The sequence below is a fragment of the Pararge aegeria genome, chromosome 15 (genome assembly GCF_905163445.1).
Source record: "Pararge aegeria chromosome 15, ilParAegt1.1, whole genome shotgun sequence".
Classification (NCBI taxonomy): Eukaryota; Metazoa; Arthropoda; class Insecta; order Lepidoptera; family Nymphalidae; genus Pararge; species Pararge aegeria.
In genome coordinates, this window is record NC_053194.1 from 6975976 (window position 1) to 6995917 (window position 19942).

Sequence of the window (19942 nt, forward strand, 5' to 3'; positions counted from 1 at the left end):
AATTATTTCACAGGAACATCTTTTACACTGGAGTTGAGAAAGCATTAAAACGTATTTAGCATTATATAGTTACTATCTTTTTTGTTTTTTTGGCCTATTACAAAAAATATAAAATTACCAATAAATTCATAATAATAAATATGTACTTGTTTCTAAACTACTTGATTTAAACATAATATATTTTGATTGTTAAGGAAAACATCAATACTTAGTCTTTCAGTTTAGCAAAAAATTGCCACACGATAAATTAAGAATCAAAGTGTCTATTTAATAATGACAACCAATACTTTTTGATTTTATTTTTTGAATAATGCTCAAGATAAATAAAAATATATATTAACATCACAAAACGCATACTTCCTACATTTATAATAATTTATCCTTAAACATTTAATGAATAGTTACAATATTTACATAAAATACTACATCTACATACTGTGTAGATTTTTATAAATAAGATATTATCACGTCCGCGTTTCTTTATTACGTAAAAATAAGGTCTACTACAGAATCATTTAAAAATAGACCTGGTTCTAGTGGTCCTCATACTTACTCAATACAATTTATTTCTAGTACCTACTATGATAATCTACTTTTAACACAAACTACGTTTCACTTACGCATACCTAATACTTACAACGCATTCTTTGCTCCGGAGAGTTCTCTAAATGCACAATATTCACTGCTCTATGAAAAGTTACCTTCGGAAGTCATCGCGTCAATGTCACTTCAGTATCACTTGAGCTTCTAGAGCTCTCTTTTATAACATCAAGTTCCCTATTAGAAACTGAGGAATTTCGAGAAAATTTATGTGCTAACCCATATTCACTTTTATCATCGAAATTATCATGAACACTCATATTATAATCTTTACCATCGTCTGAATCATCTTCAACTATATCATTTACTTCCACTTCTAATAAATTGTCATTTTCCTTTAAGCCATAACCACTAAAACTTTTTTCCTGGCTCAAACTGCGAATCCGGTCGAGATTATGCTCCAAATTTGATATATTATCATCTTCCATGCATGGTGAGTCATCAAATTTCCATTTTATATTTGAATTAAAATGTTCCACTCCGGGGTACATACCTATGCTATTACTTCTATGCCCGAAAACCGGACAGTTCCTTAACTCTCACAACTCCGGATGCCTGCCGTTACAAATTTTGTTGAAGTTCCCTTCATTTAAACTAAGATTGGATCGAGATCGACCACATTCGAGGCCGGGACCTTGCCTAAACAGGCAGAAATCTGATGTCTTCATCCTGCATTGTCTTGAGCATGGTTCAATCTGGAATGCAGACCTGTCTAACTGTCTGTAATCCGATAGACCATATCCATCGAAAAATCTTGTATTATGTTTGCAAGTACCGCTATGATACCCTTTAAAAGAGCCTGTACATCGCATTGGATCCCTGTGGCATTTTTGAATTGCGTGGAGTGAATTTGAAGAGACAGTTCGTTCTAAAATTTCACCCCAATATTTCTCACCAAGCCCTTCGAATTCACCCTTTGAATGTAAACCTTCTGACGTAATTGAAGACCCACAACAACCCGCAGGTTTTTCGTAGCTTTGAAATGATTTCGATCTCCGACAGCATATCTGTTAAATCATATAAGAAATTCATATTTAATCGTAAAAGCAATTACGTTTTTTTACGCAGTTGATAGGATATTTGGTAAATTATATATTGGTGTCGTAATCATATTTGTAAGCCAAGATTTATGAACATATAATTCCTATTTTTGATATAAGGATAAAGTAACAACTTACATAATATTGAATGAGCTCATTACTTATTCTTCTGAAGTGACTGTTTAACAACCAATATAGGAAAGGGTTCCAGAAACTATCACTTAGAGCTAACCACGTAACAAGAAAATCCAATGTTGGGGGTACCTGTTGAGAAAAAAATATTAACTTTGTTATATTATGTCAATCTTAAATTTAGTTTTTAGATCGGTATTTCCGTACCCCTAAACAAAATTCAGGTAAATGAAAATATACCATGTATAAAATTGCCTTCAAAATACGTAATTAATCAAATTCAAATTCAAAATTTCTTTATTCATGTAGGCCTATCACAGGCACTTATGAAGCCTTTATACATATATGTTTACATAATTGTAAGGGGATGGTGATAACTTCGTTTGCCAGCTTAAACCTAAAGCTACGAATCATTTTCATTTCCATTAATGGTAATATTGTAATTAATATGAAAATGGTTCTGATAATTTATAAAATGATGAGTGATATAGGATACTTTAAAAAAAAACTTGGTTTTACTTAAACATTCGAATGGATTTTGATGAAATTTGGTATTTACGATTCCTAAGTTTTGGTTTAACTCACTTTACTTTTCATTATCGGGAGACAATTAGACTCTTATTAATTAAAAACGATTACGGCTTGTTTCTGTTCCTGGAAGCAATGCATTGCATAGGATGCATTTTCATCAGACCTGTTCGTTATGCTAGGTAGCTGTATGGTTACTTAACATAAAAACCCACCTTACATCCCGTGCAAGCTGCAACCACTTCTTGAATAGTAGCTGGAGTTACCATTACAATAAATCCTAGAGACATTGCAGCCATTGTACGTGACGTGCTCACACTATGCGGTCGCACTGGTGTCTGCATTTGCTGTTAACAATTTACTTAAAATTATTTGTAATACTTCATTGGTTTAATGCTAAGCATGTCATGAGGTCTTCGGTCTGATTCTCGGCCCGGGCTAAGATTTGTTATGTATTTGATTTTAGTTTTAAATATTCTGAGTACCAGTCCCGATTTAGGAAATTGGCAATGTTCATGATCTCATGCCTCGGTGACAACGGTAAGACGTAGGTTATTATCACTATCCACTATCATGAGATAATTATAAAAGCCTATACTAATTAACCCGCATGCGAGCAGCGTGATTGGTCTGTAATATAAAAACCTTTCTCCTTTACGAGAGGAGGCCTAAGCCCAGCGTTCATAGGCTAATGACGATGATGAATTTACAAAAATCTGTATTTAGGGCCCCCACAATAATCTTTATTTATCCAAATAAATAATCAAGGGTAAATCTCTAATCACAGGATATATCGGATCTTCTATTAAGCTTATGCAAGTATTTCAACGTAAGCATGTCCAGAACTCTCGTTTTTAACTGTTAGTGTATCTGTGTGTACATTTGAATTTATTGTTAATTAAAAATAACTTTTCGGTCCGATATCTTATATATGTTATATTTAAAAATATGAATATATCTGAGTACGCAAATAACGTTTTTTCACATGAATAATCTCTAAATATTTTGTTGCCCTTAGACGACAATTATAACCTGCTTCTTTTTATAATTGGCTGAAAAGAAATCTAAGTTTTACAATATCTCTTACTATTGCTGCCTGTTCACCACGAATATTTTTAGCGCACGATATGGGGATTCCATTGGATCTTGTATCCGTGGTGCATTTACTTCTTGTTTTGCTGACGTGGAATCCAGATCCATAGCAATACATCAGAGCCATTGTTGTTGGGAAATAGTAAGCGCAGCAAGCCAGGATTCTGGAAAATTATTCACTTTTAAAATATGAATATACATATATTTACTGAACATTCACTTTGTTGTAACTTAAACTACAACTTGACTAGTTTTCGAGGAAGAAACCAAAACTTTTAAGATAAACCCGCATTGAATGCTGTTGAACTTTAAATTTTGAGTTGAAACTTGCTTAAGCTACCGATGATCGTAGGTATAGTATCTAGAAATATTATTTTATCTAAACTTTTACAATCTTATCATTATTATGAATTAAAATAAAGTGTCCGTCTTTCATTATTATTACTTCTTTCTATTAATTATTAAATACACAATAGCTCGACCAATAATTAATGTTTCTTCGACCGATTTTTTTTTTTTATATATTTCGCTCACATCCATCGCTATCCACTGTTAGATTCGATAGGCATAACAAATTAAGAGCTGAAAGAAAAAGTTCGATGAGAAATTCTATTTTTACGTAGTTACTTGTTTATTTATGATTATCATCAAATAATAAAAAGCATGTTAGCATGAAAACTGGCTTTTTGAATAAAGAAAGTTTTGGTTTGGTTTGAATGTTAACATGTTTTTAGATATTTAATTTTGAAGTTTTATTGTTAGCTAAGTTATTTACCTAAAATATTTAAGCGTGAAAATCGAGCAAAGATCATAAGCTTACGTTCTTAGTGTACTAAGTTTTATATATTCTATAAAACTGAATAGATCTAGGTATCAAAACACGTAGATAAATTTATGATACTAATAAAATCAAATTCATCTTTAATACCTCCTATGATAAGACCGTTTTATAAACTTATATACCTGACATACCTGAAAGCGATTCTACTGTGAAACACGTCGCAGGCCATCAAACCCGTTGAGTTAAAATAGTAACCAGACCGTGGCAAAACCATAGTAGCAAAAAGAGATACTGATAAAATCCAAGTTGTACTTATAACTAATACGCAGCCCTGAAACATACCAAGTTATTTAATTAAATGCTCAAATATTAAGAAAATCCAATTTGATATCATTATGTAAATTTAAAACAATGAATATTTGATGGCAGAAAAGGAACAAAACTTATTGAATTAGTTTTATTCTGAAAGAAAGCTGTGCGATATCCTTTGAATATAATATTAATACACAACATTTCTTGATATACGAGTATTATATTAAATGTTTTACGATATTATCGGCAACATAGTAAGTCTATTAAGAAAATCAGTTCACCGAATTTCGTCGAAATTCCTGTTCATGAAATGAATAATAATGAGTTTTGGTTTACTTCTACCAGTAGACTAAATAAGGTAATAAATATTTGATGTATTATTCTTAGTCTTTGTGTCACAATTTTCCTTTTAAATATATTCCATCTTCATCGGGAACTTTTTAGGTCCGTCACTTGAAATGGCTGCCGGGACAAAGCTCTTATTTAATCTAAAAGATCAAAGCTGTCCTTTGTAGGTATATCTAAATCCCATTTAAATTCTAGCACCCTGCAGACTTCTTAAGCGATTCAAAGAAGAGATTTTTACACGGAAATGTGTGATTAGTCAAATCCGCTTCTGAACACAACCACGACTTTCTTGATTTAGCAGTTGTAAAAATAGAATATTTTAACTTTAGTTAACTAAAATTGTTTTAATAGTTTATGTGAGAATAGTGAGCCCATAGTATATGGAAAATGGATATTCTGAGCTTAGATTAGTGACCCATTGACCGCAACGTACGTTTTAATTATTTTAAGTGTCTGACAGAAGTTGCACCCAAAATTCTCGAAATTTACGTCCATAGCCTATACCATAGTAATATCCACTGTATATAGTAGTCTACCGCCATACGAACTCCACGAACGATTTTATAAGGACGAACAGTTAAGAGCAAGAGGAATTATGAAAGGCAGAAGTTGAATTAATCGTGATATATAAGATATTTGAATTAATTTTACCTTTTTACTGGAATGTTTATGATAAGTATTTGGATGTAGTAAATATAAATATCTATCTATCGCCATACAAACTAAAATAACAGCACTCTGTTGACTGACTGCTCCTCTCAGAAGTGCCTGGAACACAAAATTCGCTTAGCAATGTTTTAGATAGAATGTTACGTAATGCAAAAAGTAAGAACAATATTGGAGTTTCGGTACGACGTTCACAAAATATTAACAGTACCTATCTGCCATATAAAATACTCAAGTTACAAAGTTAAACTTCTGTGAACTGATATTCCGCTCAGTCATTAAGTAAGCCATTAGCTATTTATTATTTATTCGTAGCCATTAGCGCTTTAAATACAGAAATTTCATTAATTTTACGTTGCAGTTGATTTATTTTCATTTATGAGCTTTGTTTTTATTTTAAGATTTAACCATTTCTTTGGGTAGGCTATTCTACTCGGTAAATATTTTTAATGTTATTATTATGTTCAGTTTGAAAATGAGCCCTTCATCATGATTAGTAGTTGCACTCATTTCAATAAACTGGGTTGAGAATAATAATAGAAGGAAAAAACCTTTTTTTTATTTGATAATCTAAAATGTTTTATTTCAATAATTCATTCCGGTAAAATTTACAGAACTTAAGACTTTGTTACGGTAATTTGAAACCGTTGATTTATTAAGCACTAGTGACCCGCCCTACATTGCACCCGTATGATTTGGCAGTGATTAAAAATATGATATTTTATAATTGGCAATATTAATCCACATGGATTAGGAATAATACTGTATTCTTTAAAATAGCTTCGGGAAGTAATTAATATTTTTTGTAATTTGTAAAGATTAAAATGGTTTCTGTAGGTTATCCTTGGGAGATAAACATATACCACCGAGAACTTTTATCGGTCTTTTTGAGATATGCAATTCTGTTGTACATTCATTTGATCAAACTCGTAAATATAAGGCAGTTTTTGCAATGTAAGCACACAAACTATGTTTGTCACGACATCACTTTACAATATTTTCAACATATTGGGTTTTCTTTACTATAATTTACCCGTATACTGCATACAAACATTTTTCTTAAATCACTCAATCTATTGTTGAAGAAGTTTTATTCTAAGTAAAGATAAATAAAAAAATATTATCCTATAATTATAATCATTTCACAAATTAATAAATAAGTACATAAACCATTGCTTAATTCTATGTTTGTTTGATTCGCTGATAACCAGACCTGGGTAAAGACTTATAACTTAGAGACATACAGACCGACGACACAGTAAGTTAGTGCATTAAGGAAATTCCGTTGTACAAAATTTGGTAGCTTAACCATTATACATACTGTTTCAGACTTACTATCCGATTACCTTTTAACCTCGCTTCCTCAATTGAGAACTTTTTCAGAGAGGTAACTTTATTCATTTTCTGTTCGTCTCTTGTTTAAATAAAGTTTCGCAAAGCTTCGCCTAGCTCTAACTGGATTAAATAACGCTCGTAAAATTTGATGAGCAATTACGTTTTTGAGAGTCTTGCGAGTGTTTTCGTTCATTTTTTTAACTTAAAGGCTAAACACATCATCAAGAGAATAGCACAGGGAGTGTAGAGTAAAAATAATAATAATTCTGAGGGTAAAACATACCGTAGTTTGACCCTCGACTGAAACAGAAAGGCTCGAACAAATTGTAGTCACGTCAATGTTTCACCCTACCAAGTCCTTTACACGCTACCTCTACAGGCTAGAAATACATAGGAGAGAATTATAATAAAAATTTAATACTTTATGGGTTTAAGAGACTAACTAACAAAACAAAAGTCGCATTTGTGTGTTTTCAGTTGTAAGTTGAAGTCTTTTATTTTTTCTATCCGGATCCAGTTCCTTATATTATTTTACAATGCGGGCAGTAATACCGGCCTTTAATATATATCGACTAACTGGATTATAGTCCGTACTATTGTATTTTTTTTTTTACTTCGCACTTGTATTCTGTTCTAAATAGTCTTAATAACGTACTGTCCCGCGAACATGTCCATGAGTGTATTCTCTATAGCTTCAACTTAGTTGCTTTGTATAGAAATTGTTTTATTGTCACAGGAAACAATAGTGACGCAGTCAGTACCTACAGTAGCTGTACTATTTTGTTTAAAAAAATCTTTCGTGAACAAAACGGTTTATTAGATAAATTGGGGCATTTCATACAATTCTATGTATGAATTGGTGGTGTTCAATTCATACAGCCGTTAACAAGATACCTACCATAAAGATTTTAAGCTCTTACTGATTTTCCACTGCGAATAATCAGCGTACGTACCTATTTAAACCTTGTATATGCCACTGAAGCCAAAATAGTAAAATTGTAAAAATAGTGCCCTATACAATAAACATTACGTTGAGACCTGTCAATATAGTTTACAAATTTGTATACACCGGAAAGGACAAATTCATATAAATCAGGAAAACTTCTAAACCTTAAAACAATACCAGGAAATATTAGAAACAAAGTTGTTATTGCGCTGGATTTTCCTCTATAGTTTGCTCGAAGTAGACGCTGGAGTAAGTAGCTTCAGACGACCGATTACAGCTTATGAGTAAGTTAGTCCCCGTGATATCCCCCGTATCGTCGTGATAGTTTCGTAACATCTAAGTTTTAGCTTCAATATGAGTACTTTTTGAATTTTGAGTCAAATGAAAACTGTTTAAGATGGGATATCTTTCACAGTTTTGATGCCACTTGGCTTTGAAACTCCTAAAAACCAATAAAATATAAATTTTCAGCCTTTTAAAGTCAAACCAAGGGAATTGTTTTGTTTTTTTTAAATAATTCCACAAGAAATAAAAAACAATGTACAAAATACGAACTTAATGCAAAGAATTCTTTACTAGTCAACCTTCTTTTGTTCAAAAGCGGTTGTAATATGCCACTTGTTTAGTAGAAAAAAATAAATACAATTTATATAGGTACAACGTTTAACTGAATTACGAAATAATGCATAAGTATATTTCATAAGTAATCACCCCGTAAAAATATTAAATCAAAAGAAGCATATTTACTTTTCCATACAAACGAATTTAAAACTTATGACAACCCTTTTGAAGATAAAAGACCGACAAGCGCATAATAACTTAACATAATAACGGGTACCTAATTAAGTGACAGGAGTCACTTGATTTTAATTTAACACGTGATGTCAGGGCTGCATCTGATTTCTTTTAGTAAGAACTATGGCAGAGGTTTACTGAAAAACTATTAGGTTTTCGGTTTTACGAACAAGTATCAGAGACAGTACATAATGTACCTCTAAAGCCTGTGAAGACAAATAAGGACAACAGAAATATAATTATATTATATAAATATACAAACACATGAAACTTAGTTAGCAAACATGATCAAAAGACCGACGAGGCAGTTAAATAAAATAAATATAATTAAACAAAGTATATTATTACCTGAATCTGACAAAATATTTCCCCGTAAGGCCAGCACTTGTAAAGCGCGGGTAAAAGGGCTACGGGCGCAATTAGGATCCCCGTAAATAGATCGTTTAGCGCCAATGAGGTCAGAAGGTATCTTGGCTGGAAATAAAAATATAGCGTTAGTGATTTTATAATGATAGAGATTAAAATTTCATTAACATCCGCTACTTTAATGCGCCACTCCTGGGCATAGAAAATACAAGACAGGGATATAGGTCTGAAATTCTAAAACCTCCAATTTGCTTCAATGTGAGGTGGTGCTCTTGTTTTTTTTATTTTTTCTGCTATATACTAGCACATGGCTACTTCCACGCCTCCATGGTTATGGCATGGTCAGCAGTGATTTTGTTCATGGCGAAATGACAAAATGTTTATCTTCTCCTAGAGTTTTATCCACTCTCCGAACATCGGTGCATCGGTGGAAATAATATTCGTATAATATATGCGTAGTATTAAACAGAGGCTAACTCATCTTTTTTCAGGTGAGCAAGTAAATTATATACCTTGTTAGGTGATATCATCGGGAAATTACATTTTTGTCTCATGGTTACGCTGTTTATAGGCGGTGGTTTTTCATCTGTTTCTGCATCAGGTCTGTCAATTATTATTATTAAAATAAAACCAGCCAAGTGCGATTCGGACTCGCACGGGAGGCTCCGTTTTTGGAGCCCCTTTATTTTATTCTGTTTTTTAGTATTTGTAATAACGGCAACAGAAATACATCATTTGTCAAAATTTAAACTGTCTAACTATCAAGGTTCATGATATACAGCCTGGTGACAGATGAATAGACAGACGATTTCTATTGGTAAAAAAGGTTAATATGACCAAAGCTTACCTGGTTATCAATATACTTGATGTACCTCCGATTATTCAAGACGCAAATGAGTACAAGATTGCTAAAAACAATGGCCATAGATACGGCGAATATGAAAAAAGCTTTCAGTATATCCTCAGTTGCTGGGAAGGTTGTAGGCCAGCCTTTTCCGTTTGGCCAACAGGAGCTGTTTGAGAGAGAGGGCGCTACCAGCAATGCGCCTTTAGTCGATTCGAACATAGTCGGCGCCTGCAATAAGCAGCGCTGTTTTTTATTGAATAAGTCATTTAGATCATATGAAGTGCACTATCCGTTGCTTCAACCAATATTTTGTTATCTTATCTCGTATGGATCACTTCATTTGATTCATATTTGTTCCTTGAATTCATTCTTGGTGTTTGGTGTTTAAGACTTTGATGCATGGGTAGCTTTTACAACCAGGTTATCTGAAACAAATATTTTGTAATAATTTTGTATAAAGTTTTATGCCCAAAGTTAATGAAAAAGCTAAGACACATATATCACGTGGAACATTGATTTTATTAGTACCACTGTTATCTATAGGAAAAAGTATGAAAGGAATAGTTCTACTAAATTAAATCTGCCATCTAAGGATTTTGGATTTGATGGATTATTAAATAGCCATCGAAAGATACAAAGACGCGAATGCAAAAAAATATAATTAACACCTAAGTGTGAGTTCTAAAATCACAGCTTCAAAATGATTAAGCATTTGCCTAATTACCATTTGTGATTTTACTCGTGTAAGGTTTAACGTGAAAAATATGTTCACGTAAGCCTTTATCGAACATTGCGAATGTAATAAGTAATATTTCCTCATTAAAAGGGATTATAACTAGTATATTCATCTATATTTATATATGCTCATTTGCGAATATTATACATGTTAAAATGTGTTCGTTTGTTTGTATTTAAGGTGTTTGCCTCAATCATTAAATACAATTTTGTGAATTGCTTTCAACATTCCTTCAACGACATAGAATACTTCTTCTCTTTGAAAATAACCAGGGGACCCATTCCTGCATTCGTTTGATGAATAACTTTTTCTTATTGCTATTCCACGTACGGCTTAACAGTTAAACTAATCACTATGAAATTTTACGTAAAGATACGTTGCTTCCTATCGATATTTTTATCCTACGAGAAGTAACGGTAATTCGGTAATCTGGTTCGCGCAAGCTCACTCTTATATTAAAAGCAACAGCAGAGCATTATTTTCTAAGCAAGCGCGCTTTAAACTAGTACTCATCATAACTTTCCATGCGACATGCTTGTAGTTAAGCGGAAGCATGTTAAATGTAGTAAATAAAATAAAAGTTAAAAACTAAAACCCGACTTTATTTTTATAGAAATCTGGGCTACATAAAATCTCAAATCAAGTTGTTACTTTTAAAAAGGTTTAAACCCTGATTTAACAACGAAGAACTTTCACTTAACTATGAGTCGTAGTTGGTGGTAATATTCCACTAAATTCAAACGACGTTGGTTATTCTACAGGAACCGTATAATAAAACCCCTACGGAGGATACCGACTACGCCTTTTTTAAATATAAAGCCTTTGTTATTAAGTATGTTTTTAAAACTTGTTGTTTGCATTTCGTATGTACACCCAGATATTTATTTATTTGATATTTATTTCACAAACAACAACATTAAACTGACTGCGGCATCAACCGCGTAAACGACATTTTACAAAGAAAATTTTATTTTAAGTAAACTTATTTAATCCTAATAAAATATTATTGTAACAAAAATTTTAAAAATACTAACAAAAAAATGTTGGAAGGAGATCTTATTATTATCTACAGATTTCTTTTCTCCATAGTTCAGTTTTTAAATTTTAATTCTTGTTACAACCATTTCACAGCGTTACCAAGCATATTTTAAACCCTTTATCCACAGAGTAGCTACCGGTAGTACGTAAGGTAATAAAAAAATTCTTTATCACCTGACCCAAAAAAACCTGCAAAATATGCAAGAAATGGAAACTTGAAACAACATTACAGAAAAACAACTTGCAATATTCAGGCAGAAGCGACTCGTTCGAAGCAATTCCATCTTGCGCAATTTGTAAGGCACCGTAAAGACTGGGAAACGATTTCCATAATGCCTAGGTTTCTTACGTTTAATGTAATCGTGTCAGAACTAAGACAGGTTTTTGTTTTAAAATAATATTATCTTAAACGTGGAACGTCTTTGGAAACAGAATGTCAAGTTTGACAATTTCTACCTATGTTTACTTATTCGAACGCCTGAAAGTAAACTACGGTTTACATGGTATCTAAATAGCGCCCTTTAGTTAAATACTGGGCAACAGGCTTGCTACCTGATAGCGCTCTTTCTATACCATATAAATTTAACTTTACCACAATCGAATAAGTAAACGTAAGCTTGGCCCTCTCATTTTTGTTACTCCACTATATGGGCCTTATTATTAATGTGGCATAACGTCGGTATCTTTATGCAATGCTGACATTTCAAAGGTGATATCACTATTTGGAGATTTGAAGTTTCCTAATCAGCGGTGAGCGCAGTGAAGTTAAAAAAAAATATCTGTTCTGGTTTGGTGGGAGGCTTTGGCCGTGCCTGATTACCACCCTATACCGACAAAGAGCCGCTAAGCGATTTAGTGTTTCGGTGCGATGTTGCGTAGAAACTGTTCAGGGGTATGAGTACCATTATCCCTAACGGTTAGCCCGCTACCATCTTAGACTGCAGACAAGGGCTAACTTGAAGTTAAATAAAAAAAAAATGCTGCTTAACTATTCCAACGGCATAGTATTCCAACAAGTTGATGAGTTTCCTAAAGGCTACTAGTTGTTAAGAGTCTGAGTTTACCTAAGACCGCCAACCCACATTAGAGCAGCGTGATGGGTCTATGCTCTAAATACCATTCTCTTTAAGGCATGTGCACATTAGTGTGGCACGAATAGGTTGATGTTCATGAAAACTTCTGAGCTGTCAGAATAATAAGATATTCTGAATCTAAATAAAATACACAACCTGCTTGACAAGCATGGTGAAGTCAATAAATTATTGTCTACTCGTTTACTGTTTTAGGTTAAACTCTCTCTATACCCTTAAAATAAATAGCTTACATGCCGACCTAACTGAATAACTCGAAAACGACGAGACATGGCCAATTTCCTACAGGAAATAGGTTTATTTGAAGGAATTATTACTTTTGGGATCCTTTTGTGTTGAAAAAGGTTTCGAGTCCGCAGACAAAGCCATTAATTCCACTATCAAAAGAAAACTACATCAAAGAAATTTTAGCAAAAGTCTAATCAAAAAGAGGACCAATATGACATCTTTTGGTAAATAAACTCTTAAAAAAGCCTATATCATTCTATACATATACCGGTACTAGATAGTATTTATTTAAATAAGTTTCTTTCAATCGGTTTAATAGTATACATTACATATATCCTTTATACTGAAAAACACCAAAAATATCACCAATTGGTAAATAAAATCACAAGCTTTTCTAATAGAAAGGTGCTCGGAAGCAAATGTTTTGGGAGTCCTATAAGAAGAGTTCTAGAGAGAATAAATCCCGCCGGAACCGGTCTTTATATTTCTGGAATAAAATGTATCCTGTGGTCGTCTCCAGCTTTTCCGGCATAGATATAATCTTAAGTCTATCTCTAGGATACAAACTACATTTGTGTGCCAAATTTCATATAATCTTTTTAACAGTTAAGCTGAAAATATGTTGATTTTTGTTGTCAGAAAATCTGATTACTCTATAGATCCGTTTAGAAGGTAAATAATAAATGTAAATCCAAATGTCTAATACATCTAAAACATACAATGCTCGTTGGCCAAATACGCCCCTTGTGTGATGAATTCAGGTCGAGAATAAACTTTGGTCATCACATGCAATGTTAAACAAAATGTTCCTATGCAATGGTATATCTGAACTTACGCTTAAGTTATTTAGGAATATTCGTATTCCTCTTTGAATGCATTTATGTTTGTAACTACTAACTAGCTGATAAACGTAACGAAAATTTCAGCCGGGTTTATTTCATAAAAACCTGTAGGAAGCATTTATTTTCCGAGGCTCAAAAGTACCTATGTCTTCCTCCAGTGTGTAATATTTTGCCAAAATCGGTTTTGCTTTTAGGCCAGTATATATGTAATAAAGTTTTATTTAATTATGTGGCAACTGTTCCTGGCTGCTTTTAAAATTTGGTTTTATTCCTTCAAGATGCTAGCCAACTTTTTGCTAAATTTCGTCAAGATCGGTGTTGTTGTTGGGCCAAACACACAGGATGCCGGCAAATTAAAAAAACACGTTTCTGCCGTTGAGAATAAAATACATTAGTTAGCATAGCATATCATCGCCTGTTGTGTCAGACTCACGACGTAGTTATGATTCATTAAGGCAATGAAAACATTTTCGAGATTCGACTTTTCCTCATAATTAGAGTAATGCGGATTCAAAGTAGGTCAAGAGACGTGTTTTCTAACAGTAAGCTCAAAATCATTTCTCAATTAATAAATTTTGGTGGTATTTTTAGTTTTTCAAGATATTTGATATATCAATAAAATTCAGCACGATTTCTTATAAAACTGAACTGGGCACGAGGTTGCAATCTTGAGCTTTGAGGTATTAATAAAGAGATTCGTAGTCTAGCCATAGCCTTCTTTACTCGGTTGCAGTTGAAATTAAATCAATCAAAATAAAAAATAAACACAGCTTGAAATTCAAATAGTAGCTGATGTTTGAAATTGCTTAGTAAAACGGTTTCTCGCGTAAAGTACATTATGAAAGCTTCAACAGAGCGAAGTTCTTGACCCTTGGGAGCTCGGAACAGACATGAACATTGAACACTTATATCGGCCGTTCACCAACAAGTGCTCTCATGTTATTGTCATACACTTGGCATCAAAATCAATGCTAATAACTCCATTTATTTATTATACGTAGGTAGGTGGCATTTATTTCCTTTATTCCATTATAAATGTGATAGTATATAAGTAATGATACAGCCTAAGGAGGAATTGATTCTAGGAAAATTGATGTTAGAAAGGCAATCCGGATATTTGCGGTGCAAAAGCAACGAGCACCGAAAGTGCTTTGTACGTGACCAAGGAATATCAACTACACAGTGGTGCAGACTTTAACGACGCCTGGCAATTCGATGGAAAGGTGAGAACGAACTAGGTCAAATAGTCCTTGAGCACACTCTTCGAAATATTATATTAAACTTTATAAAAAACTGAAATACATGACTGTGTGAATTTTACGACGATGAACAAAGACATAAACTTCAATTCCTAAATATTGAAGCCATTGACTTACAAAAGATACAACACAGGTAAAGTTATATCACGCATAGAACTGCGAAATATTACATGTTTTAATGTAATAACATATGTGGTAGGGGCGTAAATAATAATTAAGTAGGAATAGGTTTATATGATATAGGTACTTGATAATATCACATTAACGTTATTGATATGTCGAGATTATGAGATATTCATAATCAAGGTCTTAGATATACTATAATGAGTCACTTTGTCACTTAAAATAGAGCTTAGAGGCCTTAAAAATAAACGTAGCAAAACTAGGAAACAGAAATGCAGCGTTTGCGTTTTGTCACACTTCAACTGACAACATATTTCATATGTGAAAAAGAACTGCATAACTATAACGATGTTATTCTAAGTTCAATTGGAAAATGAAAAGAGTTTGTTTCAGCGCATAAAATACTGAACTTCAAGTCACATTAGACAAATCTTTTTGCATACAAGAGCTTAATTCGTGAGGAAGGTTAATTCCTTCCTCACGGAGGTCTATTTAACTTTTCCGTATGTGAAAAGCCGTGCTGCCAAAATAATTGTGTGGGTGGGCCATGTTTTGGAGGTTATTTTGTGTGTAGGTACCCCGAATAGTCTTCAATCAATATTATTGTAGATATGCTTTATTAATATGATCACACCCACGATTTGGGAATCTTATTAGTGTACAAGTAAGCAAACAAATTTGAGTTTGTTTATTGTCCGAAAAAGCAATAAAACCGTTCGTTTTGCTGTAATAAAAAGTAGCCTATGTTATTCTACGAATTTCCAATTAACTCAAGCCGAAAATAAAGTAGATTGGTTGCTTAATTAGGGCGTTAAGGAAGGACAAACAAACACATAATCACACACACACACGCATTGCATTTGTAACATAAGTAAGAGTAAGGGTTTATAATCAACCGTTTTAAAGACTCAAACCAGCGTTAAAACATTACCATATAGCTCGAATACTTACATTGCAGGTAAAACACAGAAAACATTTCTATGAAACTTTTATTATTTATAGGAATTCAGAGTTGATTTTCAATTTTCATACAAAATAAAAATACGCAGACTAGTACAAGCTATGAAGCCAACCGCGTCGACACGGCGATTTATCGCTTGCCAACTATTGTGCCACTCTGTTTTAACTGTCCGTTTAACTTTCCGATGCCTCTTTCTGAGTCGTCAGTCGTGCCAACTACTTCATGTGTGAATAACAAATGTCGGAGAGCATTCATATAAAGAACCATTCTATTAATATTATATATTGTGGTAGTATATATTTTGACTGATCAACTCCACCTATTATCTCTTCTTATCTAATACAAATAGGACGAGAAGACTAGACATAATTATCATGTTGCACTACTGGTGAAAGAAGCCCACGACTAATGTGTTTTGTGGTCAACCCAGTTAAGGGGTGTTTGTAATAAAAATAAAACTACCTGCGATTGGTCATGACAGTCATTTTATAATCAAGCCACGAATAAGTAAAAACTTTATCAGTCGATAAAATAATACAAGTGAAAAAAGACAGTATATTTGTATATCCCGAAAACTAAGATCGTTATTTACGCAGTGTTGGTGGCTAAGTGACGAAACATGTTTCTCACATTATTCATCAGGATGTCAAATAAATAAAAGTCTTTACGCATCCACCAAAACATTATCATCCTCAATGAGCTCGTCTGTCACCTAATGCATTGCCTGTGTCGTCATCAATCGTGAGTCTCCCCACTCGTCGTCTTAGGAAAAAATACTACGATTTGGAACAAAACGTGTAGCTTTTGGGACGATCAGATGGGATTTCCCAAGCTTTTCACGATAAACTTTTCAATATTGGTACAAAAAAAGAAGGGGGTCATAAGGACTGCCACCCGACATTTTTTAGTGTATAAATGCGTACACATGAACGCAGGACGCTATAATACGCTTCGGTAGTCTGGCGCAATAAGTCACAAGCATGTTGAGGGGATCAGTGATATCAACGTAGCTCAAGTAGTTTTCACTTCAAAAATCTGATTTCGCATCTCCTGTTCATTAGAAAAGTTTTTCTCACGCGAGCAATATTTCAGAGATTATTGAACAAGATGTCAAATAAATAAACTCATTTATGCATCTACCACAATATTCGCACCCTGAATGAGTTAATTTTTGTCACTTAATGCGTATCTAGTCACTGTCTTATGGTATTAAAGGGTCTAAGAAACGTATTAATATCGCAATATTATAAATAGTTTTATGATTGATTGAGGTGCTACAAAAATTTTATGATATTGCCCATAATGCCAACAAAAATAATTTCTTTTTTCAGAATTGCTCTTGCAAAAAAATGTGTCTATGTCTCTTGCAATATATTTATGCATATTTGACTTGCGTGCCAAGAAGATGTCAAATAAAAAAAACTCATTTACAAATCCACCATCCTGCCACTCCCTAACACGTTCGCATCCTGAATGAGATAACTTGCCCTAAATGCGTTTCTTGTGACGTCATCAATCGTGGTTCTCCTCAATCATTGTCTTATGTCTGCGCAGTAAGTATGACAGAGACTAAGCAGTACGAGTAGCAGAATTATTACAAAGCAGTACGAGTAGCAGAATTATCCTATGTAAGTTCATGATAATACCAATAATTACTTAAAGAACTTCTTTGATTCTGTTTACTATACAATTTTTATAAATAAAAAATTATGTCTCCTTAAAACATGTTGGCTACTCATAAAGATGTCAAATAAAAAATTCGTACCCAAACCTACACCAAAACATTCGTACTCTGTGAATTAATTCGGTAGGTAATTTGTCACTTAATACGTCTGTGGCGACATCGGTCCTGGGTCTCCTCAGTTATTGTCTTATGTCTACGCTGTATTGCAGACTAAGCTATATTAAGTGGGCCTCAGCTTTTTATTTTAAAGGTGACTTATGCAAATGCGGATAATAAGGTTTAACAGTTTTTCTTTTGTATTTACAGGGGAAATTTCTTAAAGTTACCCGGCCTCCTAAGTACTCTTCCGAAAAGATTATTTAAAATAATCTTCCACAAAATCCCCATCCATAGATACTTAAGCCACTGGCGTAAGTTGGGAAGGTTCATGGGTCTTGAACAGGTACCCCCTTTTTTATTTTATTTTTGGCCTTCTACTAGTGATCCCTTGCTTGAAAACCCACCTTATGGTAAGTGATGATTCAGTCTTAAATAGTAACTGTAGCTAACACTCCTTTCGGGCTGTTTTTTACCATTTAATTGTAGATTATAAAAAACCCAAAACCCAAAAAAAAACAACTTAAAATAAAAGTAAATGTAAAAATAATTCTTCAGTTGTATTTAAGAGTAGTTACAAACTGGTAGAATATTGATTGAACTTAGCTTTTGACTCGCTAAAATATTTATTCAAATCCGTTTTACAGGAACTGAGATATTCAAAAATTAATCAAACTCTTCATATAAAACCAAGCCCACATGATTACCGACCACCTATTAGTAACCCACTTGTGGGCACAGGCGCAATTGGTACAGGTTGGTGAACTTTAACGATTATTATCTCATGTTAATGAAAGTAACCGACACCCAAAGCTTGACGTGCTCTCCGAGGCACGAGGGTCGACTTAGACACCATTAATTTCCCAACTCCAGGCTAGAACTGAATATTTATAGGCTGGTAAAACTCCTTCTACCTAACAATTTTATTGGGTCTACCCGGGATTTGAAGTCAGGACCCTGGTCCATACGTATAGACGAAAGAGTAAGTTACAGGTAGCAAAATTCCACTGCAATTTGTTTTACGGTCAAATATCATTATATCAACCCATTACCGACCCACTACCGGGCTGATCTCTTTCCACAATGGGAAGGGATTAGGCCATAGTCCACCACGCTGACCCAGTGCCTTTCGAAATATTATGGAGAGGTCTCAGGCATGCAGGTTTCCTCACCATCTTTTCCTTCACCGCTGAAGCAAGTGTTATTTTAATTGCTTAAAACGCACATTACTTAGAAAAGTCAGAGGTGCGTGTTGCGATTGGAACTCTGCTGCCAGAAAGTGTAGCCGAAATCCTAGCCACTAGGCTATCACGCATAAATAATCGAAATATAAAATGATAACTTACTATATACCTAAATGTTAACATAATGGTAATACGTAACATTTCTAACAAGTCTAACATTTAAAACTTTTTCCATTTACGTCAGCGTATCATGAAGCCGTATTGCATACGCTTTACACTAGTCCTATTTACGAGGTCTAGCTTTATAGGCGAGTTCATGTCGCAGCCAAATAGGACAAAACGTCTTTGACCCATATTCCTTAGTGTATTTCATTGTGACATTGAACATTTTTAAGGAAATTTGCTGCAGATTCTTTGTACAGCATTCCAAATATTGGATTGCTTAGATGCAACTGTATTCAATAAAGTTTAAAAAGTTTGGCTGAGCTGTATACAGATTTATCTTTATTATAACATTAATTGATTGGAGCTCATTTTTGTATCTTAACTAATATTATAAATGCGAAAAAACAATGAATGAAATTTGGCATAGAGTTAGTTGATTTCTTATTTAAACGTCGTGTCCGAAGGAAGTGTGCAAAAATGAAGCAATTAATGGGGACTGGAAAAGAACACTTTAGGGCCCTGGGCACTGAAAGCTCAAGGCCTCAAACTGGAATCCAAAATTGGATAGCTACTTGAATCGATGGAATCGTTGGCAAATGATTGAAGTGTAAGTGGCCTGTTATAAGTGCGCCAAAATATATCGTACACATGCTTTGGACGTAAGTTTTGAATATGGACTTTGATTATTAGAAGTTTGCTAAATGCGCAGGAACCACGTATCAGTACTATATGAGTAGAAATAGTGTA

The 19942-nt window shown here is 33.6% G+C and overlaps 2 protein-coding genes across 2 annotated transcripts in view; both read right to left on the reverse strand.

The window, feature by feature from the left end:
- Positions 1 to 213: 213 nt before the first annotated feature.
- LOC120630066 lies at positions 214 to 1102 on the reverse strand. The gene has a single exon (XM_039899203.1). The coding sequence runs from the start codon at positions 1089 to 1091 to the stop codon at positions 711 to 713; it is 381 nt and encodes a 126-aa protein (XP_039755137.1). The 5' UTR covers positions 1092 to 1102; the 3' UTR covers positions 214 to 710.
- An 18-nt stretch (positions 1103 to 1120) lies between these two features.
- LOC120630065 (trace amine-associated receptor 6) overlaps positions 1121 to 19942 on the reverse strand; it is a 62523-nt gene continuing 43701 nt past the window's right edge. The window contains exons 2-9 of the mRNA XM_039899201.1: positions 9789 to 10213; positions 8924 to 9049; positions 5485 to 5601; positions 4365 to 4504; positions 3388 to 3556; positions 2516 to 2647; positions 1779 to 1904; positions 1121 to 1607 (exon numbers count right to left, since the gene is read on the reverse strand). Of these exons, the coding sequence (XP_039755135.1) occupies positions 1140 to 1607; positions 1779 to 1904; positions 2516 to 2647; positions 3388 to 3556; positions 4365 to 4504; positions 5485 to 5601; positions 8924 to 9049; positions 9789 to 10007 (1497 nt within the window). The 5' untranslated portion in view covers positions 10008 to 10213 and the 3' untranslated portion in view covers positions 1121 to 1139. The remainder of the gene's footprint in view (positions 1608 to 1778; positions 1905 to 2515; positions 2648 to 3387; positions 3557 to 4364; positions 4505 to 5484; positions 5602 to 8923; positions 9050 to 9788; positions 10214 to 19942) is intronic.